The sequence below is a fragment of the Parambassis ranga genome, chromosome 16, assembly GCF_900634625.1.
Source record: "Parambassis ranga chromosome 16, fParRan2.1, whole genome shotgun sequence".
NCBI classification, from domain to species: Eukaryota; Metazoa; Chordata; class Actinopteri; family Ambassidae; genus Parambassis; species Parambassis ranga.
The window spans coordinates 6257087-6279649 of NC_041036.1; the positions used below are offsets into that span (position 1 = coordinate 6257087).

The window sequence follows — 22563 nt, forward strand, 5'->3', positions numbered from 1 at the left end:
TCCCACTAGCATGGGCGGGTTACCAAAATGTAACATGACAGTATTGACCCAAACACCTGCCACTTCCTAGACACACACACACACACACATGAACAGAGACCCAGTAGACTCTTTTCCATCCAAAGGCCCTTCTCACGCAAATAGAGTAGGCAGGCAGGATCCCCCTCTTAGCCTATTTATCAGAAAGTGGGGGTGCAGTTTGAGAAGGAACAGACAGCGTGGACCCCCCTCTATTGTTCTGGCTGGGTTTAAGGGTTGGAGGGGGGGACAGGGATGGAACCATGGATAGGATGGGAATTGGAGACCCCAACAATGCCACAAAGCCCCCCACTGCTCTTTCTGCTTATGAGAATGACCTGCTCTGACAGAGCAGGAACTAAAAGGAAACAATAATATTACTCGTCTCACACTAAACTGGACCAAATACTAGTCAAAGATCTACTTCTGGATTAGACCTATGTGGGAGAACATTTGGAGACAAACTAGGAAGGAGTGAAATCAATCAAACAAGTGTACTTAAATAAAGTCATGAGTCAAACTTCAATCTTAACTGTCAAATGTGTAAGTGGACATGATTTTGAATCAAAAAACCGGACTAGAAAAGATCACATACATCTAGCCTTATGTGAATACTTTTATTAGAATTGTGTAGCCAGATGTGGTAATGCAAAGGTTCGAAGGTTGTACATTTGACCTTTACATATAATGTACATGCATTTTACATGTTTTCTACTCACAGCTGCAGACAGAAGTTTTGATATATGGAATGTAAGTGACTCAACAGTACTTAACGGCAGCTGAGGCAGAACCGTGTCTGTCAACCACAAAGTTTGTAAAAAGGTTTTGTTCCATAGCTGACACATTTGTCACCCTAAAAGCATCTTAATTCTCCAGAATGTGTTTTGTGAACAACCTGTATGTGTGTGTGTGTGTGTATCCAGCTGTGCTTTGCTTTTCTCTCTCACTCCATCGTGGAGCGTACAGCAGACCTCTTTGTCTGCCGGTTTAGAGCGGGGTGGGAGGTGAAGAGCAGTTTGTTCATAATGGATTATTGATTGGTCTGAGAATACACTGGCTCTGCGGCTCTGCACTGTGCGTGTTTGTGTGTGTGTGTGTGTGTGTGTGTGTGTATGTGTATAAGACTCCATACCATCCTTTCTGTCCCAGTCTGAGCACTGAATGTCTCCACTTTATGAACAACTATACAGAGGATAACAAGGATTTTTGTAAAGTGCTCTATGTATGTTATGCTTCATAAGGCAATGCATGTGTATAAGTGTGTGTGTCTGTGTGTGTGAGCACCGCTCTGTATGGGCTGTTAAGCTTTCAATGCTGCCTGTATGAAACAGTGTTAAAAGCCCACACTGTGCGTACATAGACTTTCAAAAGATGTGTGTGGACAACATTAAAAGCCCCCTCTGTGTTTGCTTCTTGATTCTTCAGTTCCCCTGCATGTATGCAAGTGTGTGTTCATTTCAGACAGAAGGTCCACTCTTTATTTTTGCCTGCTGCTGTGTGTTTTTTTTTCATTTGTAACCTCAAATACTTGTCTCTCTGTGGGAGAAATAAAAAAAAAAAAAGATCCCATCATGGCTGAAGGATGTCCCACAAGAGACGACCTACAGTCATTACCCCTGATAAGGTGACAGTGTGAGTGAGCCAGTGTGATATGAAAGCCAATGCCTGCACCCTTGGGTGCAGGAGATTTGTGTCATGGCTGCTTCTGATATGATTGCGAAGATGAAGGTGTTTCCTGGCTAGATGACAGTGAGGCTGATTCCCTTGTCTTTGTTAACAAGCCCTCAGCTGTAGTCCAAATTTCTTAACTAAATGTGAATTTGCATCAAATGGCTGTAAGCAGACTCTCAGGCCTCTAGATGGAGTTGTTAAGAAATCTGTTAAGCTGGCATAGTCTGTTTACCTTACCTTACCCATTTTAATTCTGATTGTTGTGGTATCACAGTAGTTGCATTTTTCTGCCTTAAGCTTAGTTTCAATGCCTGGCTACCTAACAGCACTACTGTGTGAAAACAAATACAAAACAGATCCTTGACATCTGTAAACAGCTTTTCTGCTGGCCTGTGCGCACGGCTTGGCTGTTTGTCTCCAGATTCACTCCAGATGTGGACCTCAGGAATCTTAGAAACAGAAATAACCGTGCTGCTCTGTAAAGGTTGCATATGGGTGGGAAAATAAGAGCGGATTTCCTCCTCTCCTCTTGCTGGTCCTCAGCTGTGATGGGTTCAGAGTCCAAAGAGCAGAAGAGCGGAGGACCGGGGGAAAAGGAGCTGTTTGTTTTTATTTGACACGACAGTCATTATCAGCTGAGTGTAGGCCTCCTTTCACTCATAGTGACTCACAGTAGGGCAGCTTGAGTGTCCATTATTGGCATCACTTGATATCAGATGGGTTTCAAACTGGGGTTATGCAGATCATATATAGTACTCATGAGAGGTCAAGGCAGATGTGAAATGTTTCAATAAAAATTCAGCTTTTAAACACTAAAAATAAAACACTAGCCCAAGCTCCAAGCTTCCTCTACTCCTATTCATTCTCTCTCTGTAAGGTTAATTATCTGAAGGATGTCAATTTCAGTCAAGGGTTACAAAGTGGACTGGTCCCGCTAGCTTGAAGAAAGACACTGTATCCATTTATTGTGTTGTGTTACATGTTAATGGCGCTTTGAAGCCACCTCTCTTTTTTGATGATTGGTAATTTTCTCTCCTGGACAGTTTTTCCCTACTTAAGCCAATTTGTCATTTTTTTTTCTCTTTAGCCTAAATGGCGAGGAGCCTGCATTGTTTCCCTTCTGCTGGTTAATCTCATTACATTTCAATTTGCACATGTGACTGTCTGGTGGATGGCAGGCTTACTGTTGAACAGTCTCGACCCCTCCCCAGCCCTAACTGACCCCCACTCAGCAAGGCCATTTAATAGGAAATAAGATCATTATCCTCTGTTTGTGGCACCAGAACTGGAAGAAACTACTAAGTATTAATGAGTAACATTAGGATGTAAAGACGGACAGCAGATGGAGCAGATGGAGGGAAAAAAATACTACAGATGAATGTGGATGTGGTTGGATGGCTTTTGTTTTGTCTGTCATCACCTGATTGTTGTGTTAAGTGTTGAATAATGAAGTTCACATTAGTTGTGGCAGATTGTTCTTTTATTGATTCTCTCTGCTCCCTCATGATGTCACTTGTTAAAACAATCAAAACTGAAAGTTAGATGAAACATAATACATGTAATGGGAATTCTAATACTATCAGACCAAGTCAACAACATTCCTAGTGGCTCTGTGAGACATGCTTAGGTCCAGTGCTGCTTCTAGGTTAACATTGACCTGCTTACAATGACAAATGTGTGTAGCAGGTGGGATGTCATCTAAAGCCCCTTTCACAGAAAAGAGAAAATCATGACACACACACAGGATGCAAGCAAACGTGGTTAGCCTGTCCCTATTTAGATCAGCATTGATTGTATTACAGTAGGAGCTTTAGGCCTGATAAATATGATAATATATTGTACTTAGTTTCAACATAATGTCAGCTGCAGCTGCACTTCTTGCTGGAACAGCACTTGTTCACCAGCAGCCATTGAGGTTGATTTCAATAGCATAAATCATTCCAGATAGATATGTGGCTCTGGCGCAGGGTAGTCATTTTCAATGCAAGAGTTTAAGACATATGATTGTTCTTGTGCTAACTTCCCTCCTCCAACCACCTTATCCTCTCATGATTATGATCAATTATCCACTTATAATTAGAGCCTGGCAGTAACTCAGCTTATGGGCCCTGACACTTTATGTAATAGCCTATAATAATGTTGTCAGTCACATTTCATGTAGTCCACACTTTCAGGCAGGTTTTCCTCGGAAATCTCTTTTTATGCTTTACAGTTCTGTGATCAGAATTTGGAGAGTTACGTCTAATTTCATACTTAAAGGTGTGTCATTTTAATAAATAGAGCTGTCTTTTTTATTGATGTTTTATTGCACTGACAAGTGGGAAAGAATAGAAAGAGAAAAGAGTGGAGCCCTTTCAGCAGTGAATAATGAAACATACGATGGAAACTTCTAATACATAAACATATCTATAGGACAGTACAACTGAATGTAAACAGACAGACAAGATTTACAGGTCAAAATAACAATAAGCTTGTACATATTATGGCAGTATCCTTCATATGAAAAGTAGTGAAAACAGTTAAAGTCTGCCTGTTCTTATCACATTCTCTCTTTCTCTTTCTGTTTGTCTCTCCGCCTGACCCCATTCAACTCTAGTTTGAGAAATAGAGCAAAGCAAACTGTCTGAAGAGCCACTTCCTGTTGTGTACTTAAGATCCCTGTCATGTGATAGTGTCAGTTGAGGTGGGTGCGTGAGGCCAGTATGGGGAGTGAATATGGTGGCACTGCTGATCTTGCTGATGTGAACACCACTGCCCCACCAACCCCACCTCCCCTCGACTACCGTCCTGATTGTGTAAAGTGTCGAGTCAGCCGCTGTGGCGTCAGAGCCCCCCCCCCCAGCCCTGCACGACTCATGCACAATCACAGAACGCACATAGACACAGATTGGCATGCACACGCTACTGACATGTACTAGCCTAGACATGTGATAATAGGATGCTTATAGACATTTGTTACCTAATACGGTTTTTTGTACCATAAATTCATATGAAGTGAGCAAGGTGCCAGATGTGTTTTAAGAGGTCTACTTTATGACACATTCAATCAGTCTATAGTAGTGTAGCGAAAATGGTCTTAAAATGATGTATCTTTTCTAACCTATTGCTTTTGTCTTTTCACCCCCTGCCCCCTCTTTCTCTTTTGTTGTGCAGGCCATTCCATACAGAGCTGGTGATACACATAAACTGAGGATGAAGAAAAAAAACTCCATTCCACAATGATGACCCTAAACTGAAAGATACTTTCACAAAGACAGTGATAGGCTTTTTGAAGATGGATACATGGTGTGGCATCCTGTAACTGGACTATGCTAAATCAGCTGCTCTGTTAGCAGCTTGATAGCTGGATGATTAAAGGCAGATAGCATTTTAACTGACCAGCAAAAGTACACCAGACAACCCTAGATGTACAGCTGCAGATAGCAGTAGATTCAGGCGTTATTAAACCAGTGAAAGGCTAGGTAGACAGTTTCATTTAGGCCATGAATCCTAGAGACAGTGTGGAAGTAATGGAGACCCAGGCAGAAAGTCGGAAGGAGAAGCTGATTGGAGACAAGGCCAATCCTGGAAATGAGATTGAAGGCGAGGATGACAAAATCCCAGGGGCTTATGACTGCAACATCTGTGGACGCAGCTTCCCTTTCCTCAGCTCTTTGTCCCAGCATATGAGACGCCACACAGGTGCACGCCCATACAAATGTCCCTACTGTGACCACAGGGCATCGCAGAAGGGCAACCTTAAAGTCCACATCCGCAGCCACAAACTGGGAACACTGTCCAGCCACCACTCCAATGACGATGAAGAGGGCGGGGCTGAGGAGGAGGAGATGAGGGTTTCAGAGGGTCTTGATGGGGGCACGAGTCCAACTAAGAGCACCTCAGCCTGTAATCGGATGATCAACGGCGACAGTGGTGAGGAGAGTCGTCGGAGGGTTCCTGCAAGAAACATGAAAAGGGAAAAGTCTGTCACCGATCAGAGGCCTTACTGTTGCCGCCTGTGTGGCTATGAGGCACAGCGGGAAGACCAGCTCCTTAGCCACATTGAGAAGGTCCACATAACAGCAGATGCTGATGAGGACAGCATTGCTAAGGATGAGGTAATAACCGAAGCTGATATCACCCAACCACATGGTGATGGGACCTTTCCTTGTGAGACCTGCGGCCAGGTCTTCACCCAGGCTTGGTTTTTGAAGTCGCACATGAAGAAACATGCAGGCATCCTGGACCACTGCTGTCGCATTTGTGGGAGACGGTTTCGTGAAGCTTGGTTTCTCAAATCTCATATGAAAACACACAATACCAAATCCAGGTCCCGGTCGAAAACAGAGCCAGCTGAACATCCGGCTACCATCAACAATGTAGCCCAGGATCCTGATATTGTTACAAGCTCTGTTACATCCATCTATCACATGTGCTCCAAATGCGGGAACCTCTTTCATAGCAAAGAGAGCCTCAGAGCCCATGATAAAGTTCACAGTCTCAGCTATGGCAGGAAAACCCAGAACCACTGCAGACCTAGTGATGATGAGGACTCACCTTCTGCTAAGAGACGTTTCCTTGACTACTTAAATCTAAAGCCTGTTAAGGGACAGGCACCTGATGAAGAGGAGCAAAGCGAGAAAGCAATTCTGGGTCAAAGAATCCCAGAGCTAGATCCAGTTTGCAGCTACCAGGCCTGGCAATTAGCAACTAAAGGAAAGATTGTGGAGCCAGTGGAGCCTAGTTGCAAGGCCTCCTATGGGGGAGGAAGTATGGGGGAGGAGGCCCTCGCAGGAGCTGCCGTCGTTTTTGAGAAGGAGAGCAGCCGTTATGTCCTGCAAGGTCAAGAGAAACGCAGCTCAGGCAGGCGCAGCAGCTCCGGGTTCGGAAGCCACACCTCTTCAGGGGACCGGACCCCAGAGAGCCTTAGCGACTCAGAGTACCGGCCTTCATCTCGTCAGGACAGACGGCGGTCGTCCCAGTCACAAGCCTCCTCCAAGTTCAATGAGTGCTTTGAGTGCGGGAAGGTGTTCCGCAGTCGTCAACAGATGATCGTCCACCAGCGGGTCCACAGAAAAGATGGAGGCAGGGCCTCTGTCGGAGACAAGGAAAGAATGGGGTCCACCAGTGAACCAGAGTCAGGCTCCCCCAGCCGGCCCAGCACCCCTGGATATGGAGACTCTCCACCAGCCTCCACCCTCGGAGACCAGGCATCAGAGATGGGTACGTCAAATTCTGGAGAGCTTATGGGTTAGTCAACAACCCCTGTCATTCTCTTCAAATTTGTTCTTGTAGCATTTTTTTCTTGTTATTGACAAGACCACCTGTCCTTTATAGTTAATTCATAGTTAATAGGTTTCAGTCACCACCATTACTGTCTATAGTCAGTATTCTATTTTTCTTTAAAAGTACTGACTCAACTTTCTAGCATAAAACAGCAGGAAAATGTCACTGCAGAAACACCCTGCAGGAGTTTTATTGGCAGCAATGACTGTAGCTCATTTCAAGCCTCCCACTCGAGGCCTCTGTTACTCTGTAGTAAACATCTGTTGATGAAATGCAGTTCCACTGCTCATCCATCTCTATAGAGTAGGAACTGGAGCCACCATGTGGCAAAATGTCCAACTTACAGCATCACTCTATAAAAGAGTGCTGCTCACAAATACCATCAAATATGGCCAATAAACTTTAATTGCTAGTTGATAGACTGTTTACAGCAGTGCTATTAGTATGTATCAAAGAGAAATGAGAGCAATGAACATTTGAATGGAACTTTGTTTCTTTCTGTGGTATGGCTGTAGAGCAGAGGGCATTTTTGAAATGCCTATCATTTTTCCACCTCCACAACCAATAAACACTGCAGAGCAAATAAAAAAAAAAGAAAAAAAAAGGATAGATCTGTGTAGCTGCAACACTTAAAGTTTACTTTCACAGAGTTTCCTTTTTTACAATTTTGCATTTGTGAACAACAAAAACTGTAGTGATTGTTTCCATTCCTCCTTTTTAAGCATAGACATTCAAAAATAGCAGCAACATTTCTTCATGCCTGATCAAGCTGTGTGCTATTTCAGGTCTTCCTGTCTCAGGAAACTCCCCTCACCCCCTTATCTGTATGTTTTTGTGCTCTCTGTTTAATGTCTGAACCATGAAATATGTTTGTACATTTCCTTTAACGCAATACAGTTTATCGTATAACAAGCAGTTATTAGAGTGGAAGTATTGATGTGTTTAGTCCTGCACACTCTCCAAACCACGGATATCCTAATGTCCTGTTCAGAAATTATAATTAGGAGCTAGTACTACATATTTACTTGGTAGAATTTAGCAAAAATAATACTCATGTCAAGATTTAAAAGCTTCTGTTCACCCATCCATTATCTTGTTACTGGTCTTCCATGTTCCCATTGACTCTTTCGCTTTTGACTTTTTTTTCTGTAAGGTTACCTCCTGTGACACTTCCACTGTCACACAACCTCTCTTCTTACCATTGAACCAGCCAGGCTACCTGGTGTCTGAGGGATCAGTTATTTATAGAGTCAACTCCCAACAGACTGGGATGCAGTGAAATAGGGAGAGAGACACAGAGGACGCTCCCTGATGTCCGTTTACCTCACTTACCTGCTATTGTTCTTTACTTTCCCCTCTTACAAGTCTGGTGTAACTGCAGTGATGCTTTCAAAGCAAAAATATTTGTCTTACCATTGAGCAGTGCCTTTGATTGGCCAGTAACATGGTTAATAAAAGTATAAGCCCGATAAACAGAACACATCAGTCTTGCCGCCCTGCCTGACAAACTTCCCAGCCCCTGGGCTTCACCTTGGCACTCTCTGGGCTGTAAATGCTGGCTAGTGTTGCCAACAGGAAGCCCAGTGAAAACAGATGGCAGGTTTCTGGTGTTATTAGGAATATGGGAGGGGTATAGGCGAGTATACCATGCACTGCATTCAGCATCTCTTAAAATGCACGATTCTTTCATTTTGTGTCAAAAGTCCACTGTTATCTTACTGCTAATAACATTTACATCTAAATTACATGTATATAATTTTAACTTTCTGCTGACATTTTGACAGCAGGGGATGTGAAGTTTACCAGGGATGACAGGAAAATTCACTTGTAAAGAGTGGACACAAACGCCACCTTGTGGAAAAAATAAAACACTGCATCTGAGGCATGAAAAATATAGTGTCAGTATAAATGTATTTGAAATACAATTATTTGTGCAAGACTATAATAGTAAACAAACTAGTTTATAAAAGATTTTTATCTGGTCAATTTAGATGTGTGGTTTTGATGGTGTAATTGTTTGCACCATGTGGGCCATATTGTAGCCAACACTTATTGTAGTGACCTCTCTGCTTAAACCTTTACACGACTGAAGCTGGTAATTATAAAATTACTTTTTTTTGTATCTTGTAGCAGAAGTTGTTATTTTATTTTAGATTATGTCCAATTGTAAAGAGAGAATAAGGGATTACTGAGCAATACTGCAGCCTAGTGGTTGTTTACTAACACTACATCAGTATGAAACATGATTTTGGCTCAGTGAATTTGAAAATAAAACTGTACTTTCAATGATGTTCTCTGCAATCATTGACATTTATTATGTTTTCCCCACAGATGAGAAGCCTTATATCTGCAGCTTGTGTGACTTTGTTGCCACAGAGTCCCATGCCTATTTGACTCATGTTCGTGTTCATCACCCGGCTGCCTCCAATGATAGACCGAGTCCCGTGTCCAGCCCTAGTTCCAGCTTAGACAGAGCCGCAACCAGTGGTTATCCCAAACTGAAGAAGGTTCTTCTTCAGGGAATGAAGAATTCTTCTCCTGCTTACCTTTCAGCTCAATCCTCTCCACTTGATCCCAGTCTGATCCCTGTGGATCTATGTGTGAGAGCTGAAGGCACCAGGGACTTGGCCTCCCCAACCTTGGACAGGAAAAGCCTCCCTAGCCACAAGTGCTCCTTCTGTTCTCACTCCACCCGCTACCCCGAGGTGCTCTGGATGCACCAGACTGTGGCTCACCGCATCAGCAGCAGTAGTTCCAATCTGGCTCCAAAATGGGCTCTTAAAAACAGCTTAAAGGGCTCTAGAGACAGCTTGTTATCCTTCAGAAGACGCACTGGACCTCCACCAGTCCTGGATGGTAAGGAGTGCCAACCTCTGCCTCCACTGATGCGGATCCAACGCACGCGGCCTCCGACCTCCTCCAGTGAGGTTCTAAAGAAAAGCCGGCCTGCCAGGCCAGCCAGTCAAGCAGCCACACCATCATCATCATCCTCTACACCATGCTCCTCTTCCTCAAGGGGCTCCTCATCAACCTCAGGCAACCAAGCTGGGAAAGTCCCTGTCCGGTCAAGCAGCAGCAGCACCAGTAGCAGCAGCATTAGACACACAGAGGACCAGAGTATTCGGTCTCGCTTCAGACCAAAAGTGGATATGTACCCTAGGGGAAGCTCGCTTTCCTCATCCAGCTCCTTGGAGAAGAACACTGGTACTCCCTCACGTTCCTCAGCCTTGAGCCCCAGTGCCACTACGGCTTCCAGGATGGCTGACCGCTTCATGATGCCTCAAGAGGGTCTGGGCTTCATGCTGTCCAGCAAACACGGCCTCTCTGAGTACAGCCGAGCTCGAGGCTCCCCTCATCAGCTGCTTCTCAACTCTAACAGCCAGGGTCGGGTTAACGCGACAAGGCCCAGCGCCATCACCCATAGTTCAGCAGCAGGGAACACTTCCAACCCCTTCTCCTCGTCCTCCTCCTCTTCTTCTTCACTACCCTCAGAAGCCTGTGGAGATGTGAAGCAGGAGCCAATTGGAGAGACACCGGAGATGCCAACTGACATACTCGGCTTCCTAAAAAATTACAGTCCACATGAACTGGCTGCCCTCTACCACCGCTGGGGAGCCGCCAATGCCCTGTTAGATCCCACTGGTAGGAAGCAATTTTTTATTTACATTTGTGAAAATTAGGGCAATTCAAAATTGTGTTTTTTTGTTGTGTCCAAAAAAGTCCCTCATCATCAGCTCACACACAAAATGCCTGGAGGATCTTGGCTTTAGAGAAAATACCAAATGTCAGGCCTTGTAGACGAATGTTTTCCAGTGACTGAGTAACTTGTTTTGGAGCCTTTGTAAGTGGGGCTGATTGTACTTGACAGGCAAAAGAGGAAAAAGACACCAGCAGTCACGTAGATCCATATTTAATGCATGAACCATATTGAATAAGGTATATATATATATAGAGATACTGTTCTCTCTCTAACTCACCATCTGGCACAAAGTGATTGACAGACACATATATTGCATGTTTCCAATGAGGGTTTTAATAATGAAGATAATCAAGTGTGCTTGCATATTCGTTGGCAATGATAAAATGCTGTATCCGGGGCAGCACGTGTGTCCATATGTGCTTGTGTTTTTAGATGCAAAAGGTGTGTGAGTGTGTGCATGCATGTATTTTTTTTTTACCATGAAAGACGTGAGAGAACCTTTGCTACTCTCAGGTCTGCGAGGCATGCCTAGTCTCCAGCTCCACTCTCCCAGAAAGCTGTCACAAACTGTTTAGGTCACGGCTCTGCCTGACGAGAGGCTCGCACAGATGCGAAAGGAGAGGAGGGAGGCAAAACAGAGAGCGAGGGAACAGAAGAGGCAAAGAGAGAGATGAGACAGAATAATTACCCCACCAGCTGCTTTGGAAATGGTCATTACCGAACATCCGTATTATTTGCCCATTTTCAGTTGTGTCTCTGAGGTCAAGTGGGGCTGTATGGAGCCAGGGGTCAAAGACAACAGCCCCAGAGCAGATGCATGACATCGCTGTCACCCGTCCAGGCGCATATCGTCACGATCTGCCTTAGCCCTTTGAGTCACATGCTATAAAGTGACCTTTTTTGAGCAACTGAGTCTTTCTCCCTTTTCCTCTCTGTTAATACGTGTATGTGTGTGTCTGCTTGTGTTTTCCGTCCAGCTCTGTCTTGTCTTTCATTAGTGCATCAGTGAGAAGGGCTGGCGGCCCAGAGTAGAAGTAGAGTATCCAGAGGCCAGCAGTCGGGCTGCCAGAGACACTCTCTGTCACCTCCGCCTCCCCGTCCCCATCCCTGCTGTGTCTAACCCCCCCACCCCCACCACCCTTCACCCCTCATCCACATGCATACACACAGACACACAAACATACAAGTTTGTGTGTAGTGGTCTCTGACCAGGTATATGCCAGTGCTTTGGGTGTTCATGTCCATGCTGGGGGATTGCGTAGAAAGCCCCCACCCCCAAACCCTCGGGCCTGTTATCTGTCAACAAGAGAGGTCAGAGGAGTGCATATGTGTGTGTGTGTCTGTGTGTATGAGTGTGTGCGCCTGTAATGTTCAGAATGTCATTAAATAGATTCAACAAGAATCTAAATGCCTTGTCCTCACATTGCTCCTACTGACAACCAAAAAGATTGCAAACATGAGTGGCATGCAGTCATTGTGTAGTGATCTAGTTTATGAATGCTGAATGTCCTACATAGAAAATACCACTTTCTTCATCATTCAACAACAGGTTTCTTTTTGCTGAATGCCTGCTCTTTTAACCTCTAAGTATTTATTCTGCTTTACCAAAACACTGTTGGACTTTTTGTCCCTTAACAATTAATTTCCTGGTGGCATTTTTTTCTTACACTGCCTTATTATAGTTTCAGAGATCTCATTAGCTGTGCTGAGGTAAAAGTTTTTTTCTTTTTTGCCAGGGTTTTTACTTACTAAAAAAATAATTTTAGATCTATGTTGCATAAAAACCATTCTTAAGTTTTTTTAGTTTGTTTTGCAATTAGGCTTTTTGCAGGATATGTGTAATAGCATTGGAATTAGAAGTAGTGTAAATGTAAAGCGGTTTTAATTTAATCAGGATTTTTGTGTAAAATATAATCAGTTCTTCTCAAGCAGAGCGACTTCAGTTAAATTTAAGAGACTGTATTTTCACACTTGTACTCAAATTTAGTTTGTCCAAAAGCGAGCATGTTTCAAGAATTGCCTAAACATGTGCAGTCATGCAGGAAACTTCAGTGTCTTCAACCTCTTTAAGGACACCAGAATTCATTAAGTCACAACTACTTTTTTTGTTCTATCAAAGGTCATTTATATGTGAAGTTCATCTGTGCATGTACTGTATGTCGGCGCTGTTGCATTACTGTGTGTAAATGTTAGCCAGTTTGTCCCTCATGCTCCTCCCTCATTGGACCAAACACACACATACTATAAGGCTCTTGAAACACATGCGCATGCCGACACACACGCACACACACACACACCTGACATGTGACACACGGGCAGCGGAGCAGGCACATCACAGCCGGGGCGTTTTAATTGCCTGTAATTTATGCGGTGTGTGTATGTGCTGTGTGTGTCTGGCTGTCAGCCTCTGAGATGATGCTGTGTGACAGCTGCAGTACAGCCCCTGGAGCTAGCCGCTCATAATGACACATTAGACATACTAATGATGCCTGCGCGAGTCCACTACTGATGCTACCTACCTCCACCGCTCCAACCGGACTCTGTGCTCTATGTACACCCACTCGCTTTCTGCCCATTACTGACCTTTACGTCTGTCTTCATTCAATCTCTACAAACACTGCCTTGTGAAAATGTCTTCTTACTTTACTTACTTGCAATAATACCATGCTGATGTCCAGCCCTCACATGGAATTCAAAACTTATGGACACATAAAAAACTATGCAAAACTACATGTTAGGCCTGCTCTAAACCCACCTGTTGATATGCCTATAAGTCTGACCCCTATTGATATGTTTGTTTTTTTTATACTGCATTAACTGTGTGCTTCTCCTCCCTGTGTGTGTTATCAGGGATGCTGAGGGCTCTCATGCGGCAAGGACAGTATTTCTGCCATGAGTGTGGAAAGAGTTTCAGTCAGCCCAGCCACCTGCGCACTCACATGAGATCCCATACAGGTACAGTAAATAAAGTCACACTGGCGTACACATACTGCACACACCGGACTGACAAAATAATCAAAACATGTCATAATTAGGCGTTAATCCGATCAGATTAGAATATATGTGTTTTAAAATGCTGATATCTTATATATTTGGTACAATATTGTTTTTTTCTGTTTGATAATGTGAAAAAACGTTTTGGTATTATTCCAAAATAAGACATATTGCACGATATACAAATGATAAATGATAATATCCTGGCTGTTAAATTAGAAAGGAATCCATTCCACCAGTAACGTCGCAATGACGACCACTAAGCTGCTTCTACATCTTTGGAAAGGAGTGTGAGCATCAGGCAAATAGGTTAAAATGAGTTTAAATCCACATTCATGGATGTTGGGTCAAACATCAGGAGTTTTTTTTTAGGAAATTTCTAAAAGAGGTTTTGCAGGAAAAATGGTTAGTAACCAATCTGCAGAAGCATCCATCATAAAAAAGTTATCAGAAAATGGAAAAATTATCACAAACATGTTTAGAAAAGAGGAGCAGCACTGACACTATGAGTGAGACAGAAGTCCAACATTTTGATTCTGAATCTTTACTGTTGTTCATTTTTTATTAGATGTTCTCTGTTTTTGACCACCTCCTCACCAGTCACTCCTAGACACACACACAGACACACACACACACACTGTCACCACCCAGTAACCCTGACATGAGATATAGAGAATATATGCAAGGGGATTCACATTCTCTACAATATTTCATCGTCTGACTCTCCATATGTCTGCTACATCCCTGCATTCGACCAAATAAATCAAAACAGATCTTTTTGTTCAGTTGAGTGTGACAGCCAGTCTGTGAGTCCTTCCCCGCCCTGGGCTGGGCAGCTGCCTCTATTTTTTAAACTGAAACATGATTTGCTCCGGATACTGACCTGTGACAAATTGTATACATTATTAATCACATGTCAATTAGAGAGATAGAATTGTGCATTCTAATGAAGCAGAACAGCATTTGTCCATGCCAACCTTACGAATCCATTTGCATGCATCCCGGTGCCATTCACTAAACAGCTTGATTCAGACATGTTGGTCTTTCCACTGCTTTCTCCTGTTTCCCTCTACTTATCATTTCCTCCATGTCCCTGCTCCTTACTCCCTTTCATTTCTTTTCTGTTTCCTGTTTCGCTCCAATGTCCTCTTCCTTTTTCTTGTTTCATCTCATTTTTCCATTTAACCTGCTCTTTTCTTTTGCTTTCCTGCTCTTTTTCTTTCACTTCTTTCTCCACTTTTCTGTTTCCGTCCTCATCTTTCCATCCCTTTCTTTCTTCATCACACCTTCCATTCCTTTGCCTTTTGTTCCCTGTTTTCCTCTCTCCTCCCTCTGCATCCTCCTCCTCCTCCTCTCCTGTCCTGTCATGTCCATCAGCCGGGCTGGCAGTGATCACAGTAGACAGTGAGATAAGTAGCTTCTTTATAGAGAGTGTGAATGATATGTAGCACAGCCAGTGATTCTAAGTGACAGAGGCCAAATGGTAAGTGATGCAGCGCTCAGCTTTCCCTCAAGCCTTATTGTAAACACACACACACACACTGCATTAACACACTCTCGTGCCCATGCATTGGCTCTGTAAACACTTGCAGAAGCTGTAATTAATGTTGTCACCGACAGTTGTCTTCAGCATGGACGTGTGCACGCAGAAAAGGCCAGCCACCCCGAGGCCTCCATTAACATGCGTCATATTGAATCACTGACTTGCCTCCACCAGGTTCCATCGCCATCATCAGCACCATCATCGCCATCATCATCACTGCCAGCTTCCCTCTTATTAACAAGGGTCGCTGGTGGCAAACGCTATTGTGTGCGGGTGGTGGTGGAAGAGAGGCAAAAAAAAAAAATGTGCTTGTGTGGATCTGGTAGAGCGTTTAACCAAATGCCCCCCTCCTCCCCTCCCCTCCTCCTCCTCCTTCCTCCCCCTCCTCCTCCTCCTTCCTCCTTCTCCCCCCACAGTTGGGTTTGATTTTAACGGACTCCACAGAGGTACTGACGCTCACACCACCGCTTCTGAAGCTCCCAAACAAGTATGTGGCACAATGGCTAATCACTGGGCTCCCTCATTGCTTCTGCATGTTTCTTTATTTGACTGTCTCACCTCCGCATGTGTGTGTCTGTGTCAGTTTTTTTTTTGGTTCATGTGTATTAACAGTCACACGTGGCATACTCTGCACCTGGCATTAACACCTGGCATTCTCACGTGCTGCTGGATCACACCTGACAATAGTGTGTGTGTGTATCCAGCACACAGTGGTCTCGGCTTTTTTTCAAATAACATCAGTGTTGGTGACCCCTGTGTGTTCATTACTGGTATTGTTTCTTTTTATGTAGCTGAGAAAATCATTACCGATTACACATATTTTTGCTTTGTCTATACATAGCCCCACCCCAGTGATGCTATAGAGGATTTATTTGTTTGTAAATGTGGTGTAATGTTTAAGGTCACTCAAAAAAACTCATAAAGAATAAAATAAAGTTATGACATCTATATCCAAAAAGTCATAGATCACCTCCAAAGTTAGATCATAACAGACGTCCTTTGGTCTTCACTACATATATTACACAAGTTTTTGCAAGAATTTAAAGCTCTGGGTCAAATTACTTTGTAAGGGCAGCCATGAGATGATTGATCATTGGACAATCCATCATGGCGAGTTTGTGACACTGATTTGGACCAGTCAGCATCATCCGAGGAACTTCTCACTGCATGTTTTAGGTCTGATGATAGTCTCAGCAACTAAAGAAAGCCATCTGATTGGCTGACGTTAGCCTATGATGGCGTAGATATCTCAATCACCAAAGTGCCTGCTGTATATATTAGATTTTTTTTTTTACTGTAAACTGACACATTGGAAAATCAACCTGTAGGAAAAACGTTCCTATATAAGGACCTGTATCAATCAATTCACAGTACAGATCCATCACAACTGAGGACAAACAAATGCAGACGATTATCCAAGTCTTGTCAAAATGTTTTCCTGTTTCCAGCTTCCTTAAAATTTATACTAATTCATTAGTGAACCAATGTGCAGTTAATTGCAATTCTCTCTCTTCTTTGCTGCAATAAAAGACTCTTTATGAGACTGATTTATTTATGTAGTTATTTATGTTTGTGTATACATTAAGCCAATGGGAATGATTGCAGTTTCTATTTGTCAGTGGCATAAAAAGAAAAAGCTTTACATCGTCCTTTGAATTACAAGATTACTTCAGATGTAAACATGGTAAACAAATCTTAACACAGCACTTCTTTGGTGGATGAGTTTTTCAGAGTCAGTCACTAAGACAGGGATGGAGGACAGACACAGGACTAAATCGGCGCTGCTTTGACACTGGGAGAGAGACAATTTTTGCACACCCTGCGCCTCCATCATAATTAATCACAGGCATCACACACAAACACACCCACTCAGATTTACCACACGCAATGAATGATGGGAGCAGGCGAGGCAGAGGGGTCCAATTAGATGTAGTGTTGACGCTGCTTTACGGTGACGATAACCTTTAGTATAATGTAGTGCACCGGTCCCGTCAGCGATGTTTCCTCGCAGGACGATGTCGTGGAGGTTCTCGCTTTCCTCTCACGTCTCACCATCTTTCCAGCTGTTTTTTTTTTTTTAATTCTTGTGTGATTAATTATACCTTTTTTTTTGTTTTTATCACTCTCTTTCTTTTTCACCCCCCCTCCCTTTCCTCTCTATTTCTTTTCTCTCTGTTGCGTTTCTGATGATGTATGATAACAGCTATATTTCCCTGTTCCTTCTTCTGGGAGAAGGGTGCGGGAGGGGCACGAGGAGTCATTTGTTTTCCCGCTTTGATATTCTTCCATTTATCAAAATGATAATTAGGTGCAATTAAATGGCACGCTCATTTGTTTTGTTCAGGTGTGTGTTGCTTATTATTTATTTATTTATTTATTTTTTGCATAGGTATCTGTGCCATTGTAGGTCAGTCTAATTAGAAGAAAGAGTACAGGGTTTGTGTGTGTTTGGAAGGTGGGGGGTGCGGGTGGGGGTTGCACAGGGTGGCCCAGGTGATTGAGAGAAATATAAGGGAGACAAAAGTAGGACTGTTCAGACAGCGGATGTGTGGTGCTCTTTTCCAGATGGCAGGAAAGAAAGGAGAGAGGCAGAGTTACTCCCATCTGGGTCAGGATAGAGAACTTTTTAAGTGAAATTAGGTGTAAAAAATTAAATGTGAATGCTTCACTTGACCTGCATAATGTTTCCCTACCTCTAGCTGAATGCCATCGTGTGTCTTAGTTCACGTTTGTCCGCTTAGTTCTTCCTTTCTTTTTCTCCATCTCCTATCTTCATGCTGTTAAATTCCTTTGTACATTCACGATGGCCCGTCCTCTCTCTCTCTCTCTCTGGCCTCAAACTCACCTTTCAACTTTATGTGTGTGTTCTTCAGGGGAGAGGCCATTCTGCTGCCAGCTCTGCCCATACCGAGCCTCTCAGAAAGGGAACCTAAAGACGCACGTCCAGAGCGTCCACCATATGCCTTTTGACAACAGCCAGTACCTAGACATGAGGAGCTTGTTATTGAGCCAGGAGGAGCGAGAAGGGCTGGCTGCCCAACACCCACCAAAACAACAACAACAACAACAACAACAACAGTAGACCCTCTGAATAACTGAAAGATCAGGACCTGAACTCAAGGATCAGGCCAGTCAAGAAATCACACAACCTCAACTACAACATTCTTTAAAATCTGCGCTCTGGAAGTATGGCCCACCACACTTTAAGAATTTTCTACAACAAATGTCCATGCTTATATTGTCATAATGAGGCTTTTTAAAGCTAGTAATTAAAATGAATGGAGCTGCGATGGAAAAGAGTGTCTTATACCAAAATGGAAGTAAGCTGAAGTCCACATGAAGATGAAGAAAACTAAAGTGTCTCCTTAGAAGGAAAGGTGTTCAGTCTTTTGCTTGTTGTGATCTTCTCTAATATTATTTCTTGCGATGATTTCTGATCACATTTTGCTGCCATTTTGGAGGTACCAACCAGAAAAAGGAACTTTTTTTTTTAAATGAAAAGAAAACTAAACTTGAAAGCAACTGCAAGCATTATTCAAGGAGAGTATGGCCGCTGTAGTTGCCCCTTTAAGATTTTTTTTTTTACTTTATTGGAGTTTGTGCATTCCTCAGGACACCAATCATCAAAACCCACAGCAAGAGAAGATGCTCTGCAATTCATCAACTGACAACTGGCACTTTGGTCTCCTCTGGGTTCCAAGTCAGAAGACTAGCATCTTTCTGTCTGTGTGTGTGTGTGTGTGTGCGTCTGCAGTGTGTTAAACTCGATTCCCTTCACTCAATGGTGGGAGTGCAGTGACCACACTGAGGCTGTGTAGCCAATGATTACAAAGAGAGAGAAAGATGGAGAGTGGATTAGGGAAAGAGAGAGAGAGGCTAAAGCTAATGGGGGCGTCTGCTTTAGTGCTCATTAAAAAAAGCGTGCGTTTTTAATAGCCAGTATAAATGAGCGTACAATTTTTATGGCCATTCAATTATTGTCCATTTAAGAGGAAGGGACTGAGTGGAGTTTTTGCTCCATAATTCCTTCATGTTAGAGTGTTTTCGACTCTTAGACAGTCTAGACTTTAAATCAGACCATCTCTACAGCAGTGGGAGTGGCAGGACCGTGTCAGCTCCTGATTGCACCCATTATCATTTGAACTTGTGGAACACGTGGAGATGACTATGGTACTATGGTAAAACGTATGAATATTTCCCATTGATTAAGGACAACTGTGGGTGCACTTGACAGCATTCTGTTTCCTTTGCTGTCTTATGACCCATTTTTAAACAGTAAGAAGGTCTGAGGGTCTGACCAAAAAGTTATGTGTTGGAAAATACCACAGCAAGTGCGCTATTGGCTTTATATCTTTTAATCTATCATCTACATGCTGTGAGTTAAGTCTTAAATTACTGATCAAAGACATTTTTGATCGGTAAATTCTAAATATTTTTTATATTTTTGCATCAATATTAAGTAGTCTGAACTTGGCCCCAGTATTTTTGGTATAAAGTCAATCAATCAGTTTCTTGTGAACTGTTTTAAATGAACACGTTAAAATTAAGCAAGTTGGAGAATCAGATCCCAGCTTGCTGTTCCTCATTGTATCTTAGTACAATGAGCTAAGCTAAGTATGCTATACATTATAGAATTAAGCAGAAAATGGGACACATAAATGAACATATACCCAACATGTATGGGCATGCAAAACACAACAAGCCAGTACCATAACACTTAAAGCAGACTAATGAACCAAACTCCCATGCTCTGGGTCCGATTCCTCCAATGTTAATGTGAAGATTTATATTCTGAGGAGGTCATGGAAACAGAGCCAGAGGCCAGGAGGTCAGGCTTCCAGAGAGTTCAGGGATAACTACACCGGGAGGAGACATTTTTGAAGCCTATTGAAGAGCTGTCACAGCCTTAACACAGGTGTGTGTGAGTGAGTCACATGTGTTTCTTTTCAAGCCTCTAAAATTCATTGTACTCCAGCCCTTTGTCTAGATGCTTTGTATACAAGCCTACCTCCTTTGCTTTATTGGCTGATATGAAGGGTTACTGTTTTATTTTTTACCCCATAATTCTCCAAAAGACAGAATAAGCCCAGTGTGAGGGGGAAAAGAAGATGTTAATGATAACAGAGCATACTGTACTTCCCATCTATTTTGAGACCTGAGTAGTTTTTACATGAACACACGATGAAATGGTTGCGACACCAGTGGGTTGTTTAGTAATGCATACAATACTGTATGCTTTAATATGCCTAATAATACACAAACGTGTATATTGAAGGTGTGGGTAGTGAAAATACTTGAAATGGATACTTTAGCCTTTGAGGTAGTGTGTAGTACTAATACCAATGTTGTACAGAATTCCCTTTAAGATTAACTCCTCAGTTATGAATTTGTACTCCGAAGTGTGACTTAGAAAAATTATGAAGCAGGAGTGTATGAGTGTATGTAAAATATAAACTGTATATCTGTAATCCACTCTTACCAAACCCTTTATATACAGCAGTAGAAACCAAATGGCATTACTGGTGCACTTAGACTAGGTTAGTGCTTTAACCATTTAAATTTGTTTTTGTTCCACTCCTAGCTAAGATTTCTTTGAGAATGTCTTTATAATAGTGCCGGCTAACACACACTTCAATGTAATTTCTGCTTTAGACACTTTGTTTTTGTCAGAATGATTCCATAGATTTGAATGATTTGTTCTGTGACAGCTTTTTTTTTAGCTATGTTTGATAATGCTAGTTGCAGAAGTGCTTATGTTTTCATGAAGAGTGCGTTTTTAGTCTTTCTCTTTGCTAAACTGTAGGGTTTGTTTAGTAGCTAGTCACGGCTGCCCTCCCAGAGGGCCTGGCAGGTTGTTGATGTTTTTTTCTCTTTGTTCGGGTTTTTATCAGGCCTCTTAAGTTGTATTATTATTTGTGTCCGTATTGCTTTTGTTTTTATTTGTTATGATCTTCATGATTAATTTACCTTAGAGGACTTTATTATTCCAGATGTATTTGGTTGATATCTGTATTTATTATCACTTCAGAAAAAAAAGAAAAACAAAACAAAGGATGAGAGGAGAGAGTCGGACAGGAGCGTTTGTTTTAATTTGATTTTTTTTTCTGGGTCTGTTTTTGTTTTTATACTGTGTAGTTTTCAAGCCAGCAAGCCGATGTGAAAGCTCTACCTCGTCTGAGCCATTCTCAGTTCTGTTACACTTTTGTACATCATTTCAAAAAGATGTAATGTCATGTCCACAATAAAGACACACAAAATGGCACCTGTTGGCATCGTTTCATCTGGTTCTGCTTTGTTTTTGAATTTACCTCAGCCTCTGTGACTGAACGCATCCATGTTTAGAAAAAGCTTCACTTGGTTTTATTTTTCTCAATATTATTTTTTTTTGTGTGTCGCTCTCATGGTTTGGTCAAACTATGGTAACTCAATGGCATTAAATGTCACTGTCAGCTAATAGTTTGCCACACTGTCACGTAGAGATCCTGCCTGCTGCAGATTCAAAAATCTTAATCATTGTCCTTCCACAGGTTGTCGATTAATAGATTGATCATCCATGAATACAGCTGTAATTTACTATGGTTTAATCTTAGCTGTAGTATTGTCACCATGGAGGAAAAATGGAGTTCCCATGCTCTCCAGCAAACTTTGATCAAATTAGAATCATTGATTGAAAAACCAACCTCCTTTGCTGCATTGTTATTTGAGGTAAGACATAACATAACCTAACCAAGACCTCCACCAAAGGCAACACATTTTCTGAGGCAGTGAGGGTTTGGTCAACACTTTACGGTGCAAGGGAAAAGATTATGTCTATTGAATGATGCACAACAGGAGGGACTGAGAAGTGAACACTGTCGATTTAGGTTGCTACAGCACTGGTGATTACAGACCATTCACAAACATAAACATTTAGGGAAAAATATACTGGGAGGCCCCTGCTATCATTGCAACATTTGTATGTTGCTACTGTTACAGTGAGCCTTTGAGGGCCCCCAACTGGCCTGGGACCCCAAGCAGTTGTAGCCTTGGATTCACTTGGCAAGTGACGCCTCTGCATATACCTGCATACATCCTGCACTACAAGTCTCTTCTATATGAAGGTGCTTCTTGAATAGTCTGCTGTCTTTAATACTGCCTTCTGGCTCTCTGCATAACCTCCTGTTACCTGCTGAAGAAAGTAAAAGTGGTCATAATGAATGAAGATGAAGTGAAAACAGATCAGACCTGAGCTACACTGCAAGCTGTTCTCTTTCATGGCATGTGACGCGTTTGATGGATCGGGGACTTTGATGTTCATCGCCACCTTGATGTCCATGTGTGGCCTTGTGGTTGAAGTCGAGCTGCCAAGCAACAGTGATGAGAAACCCACACC

General features: G+C 42.6%; 1 protein-coding gene across 3 annotated transcripts in view; it reads left to right on the forward strand.

The window, feature by feature from the left end:
* LOC114448308 (zinc finger protein 516-like) overlaps positions 1-21471 on the forward strand; it is a 38837-nt gene extending 17366 nt beyond the window's left edge. For 2 of the 3 annotated variants that reach the window (XM_028425199.1, XM_028425198.1), the window contains exons 2-5: positions 4843-6891; positions 9286-10596; positions 13505-13609; positions 18065-21471. In XM_028425199.1, coding sequence (XP_028281000.1) covers positions 5172-6891; positions 9286-10596; positions 13505-13609; positions 18065-18273 — 3345 coding nt within the window. In that variant the 5' untranslated portion in view covers positions 4843-5171 and the 3' untranslated portion in view covers positions 18274-21471. Of the gene's footprint in view, positions 1-4842; positions 6892-9285; positions 10597-13504; positions 13610-15607; positions 15679-18064 lie in introns of all 3 variants that reach the window. The other variant, XM_028425200.1, reaches the window with a different exon arrangement.
* Positions 21472-22563: the final 1092 nt, after the last annotated feature.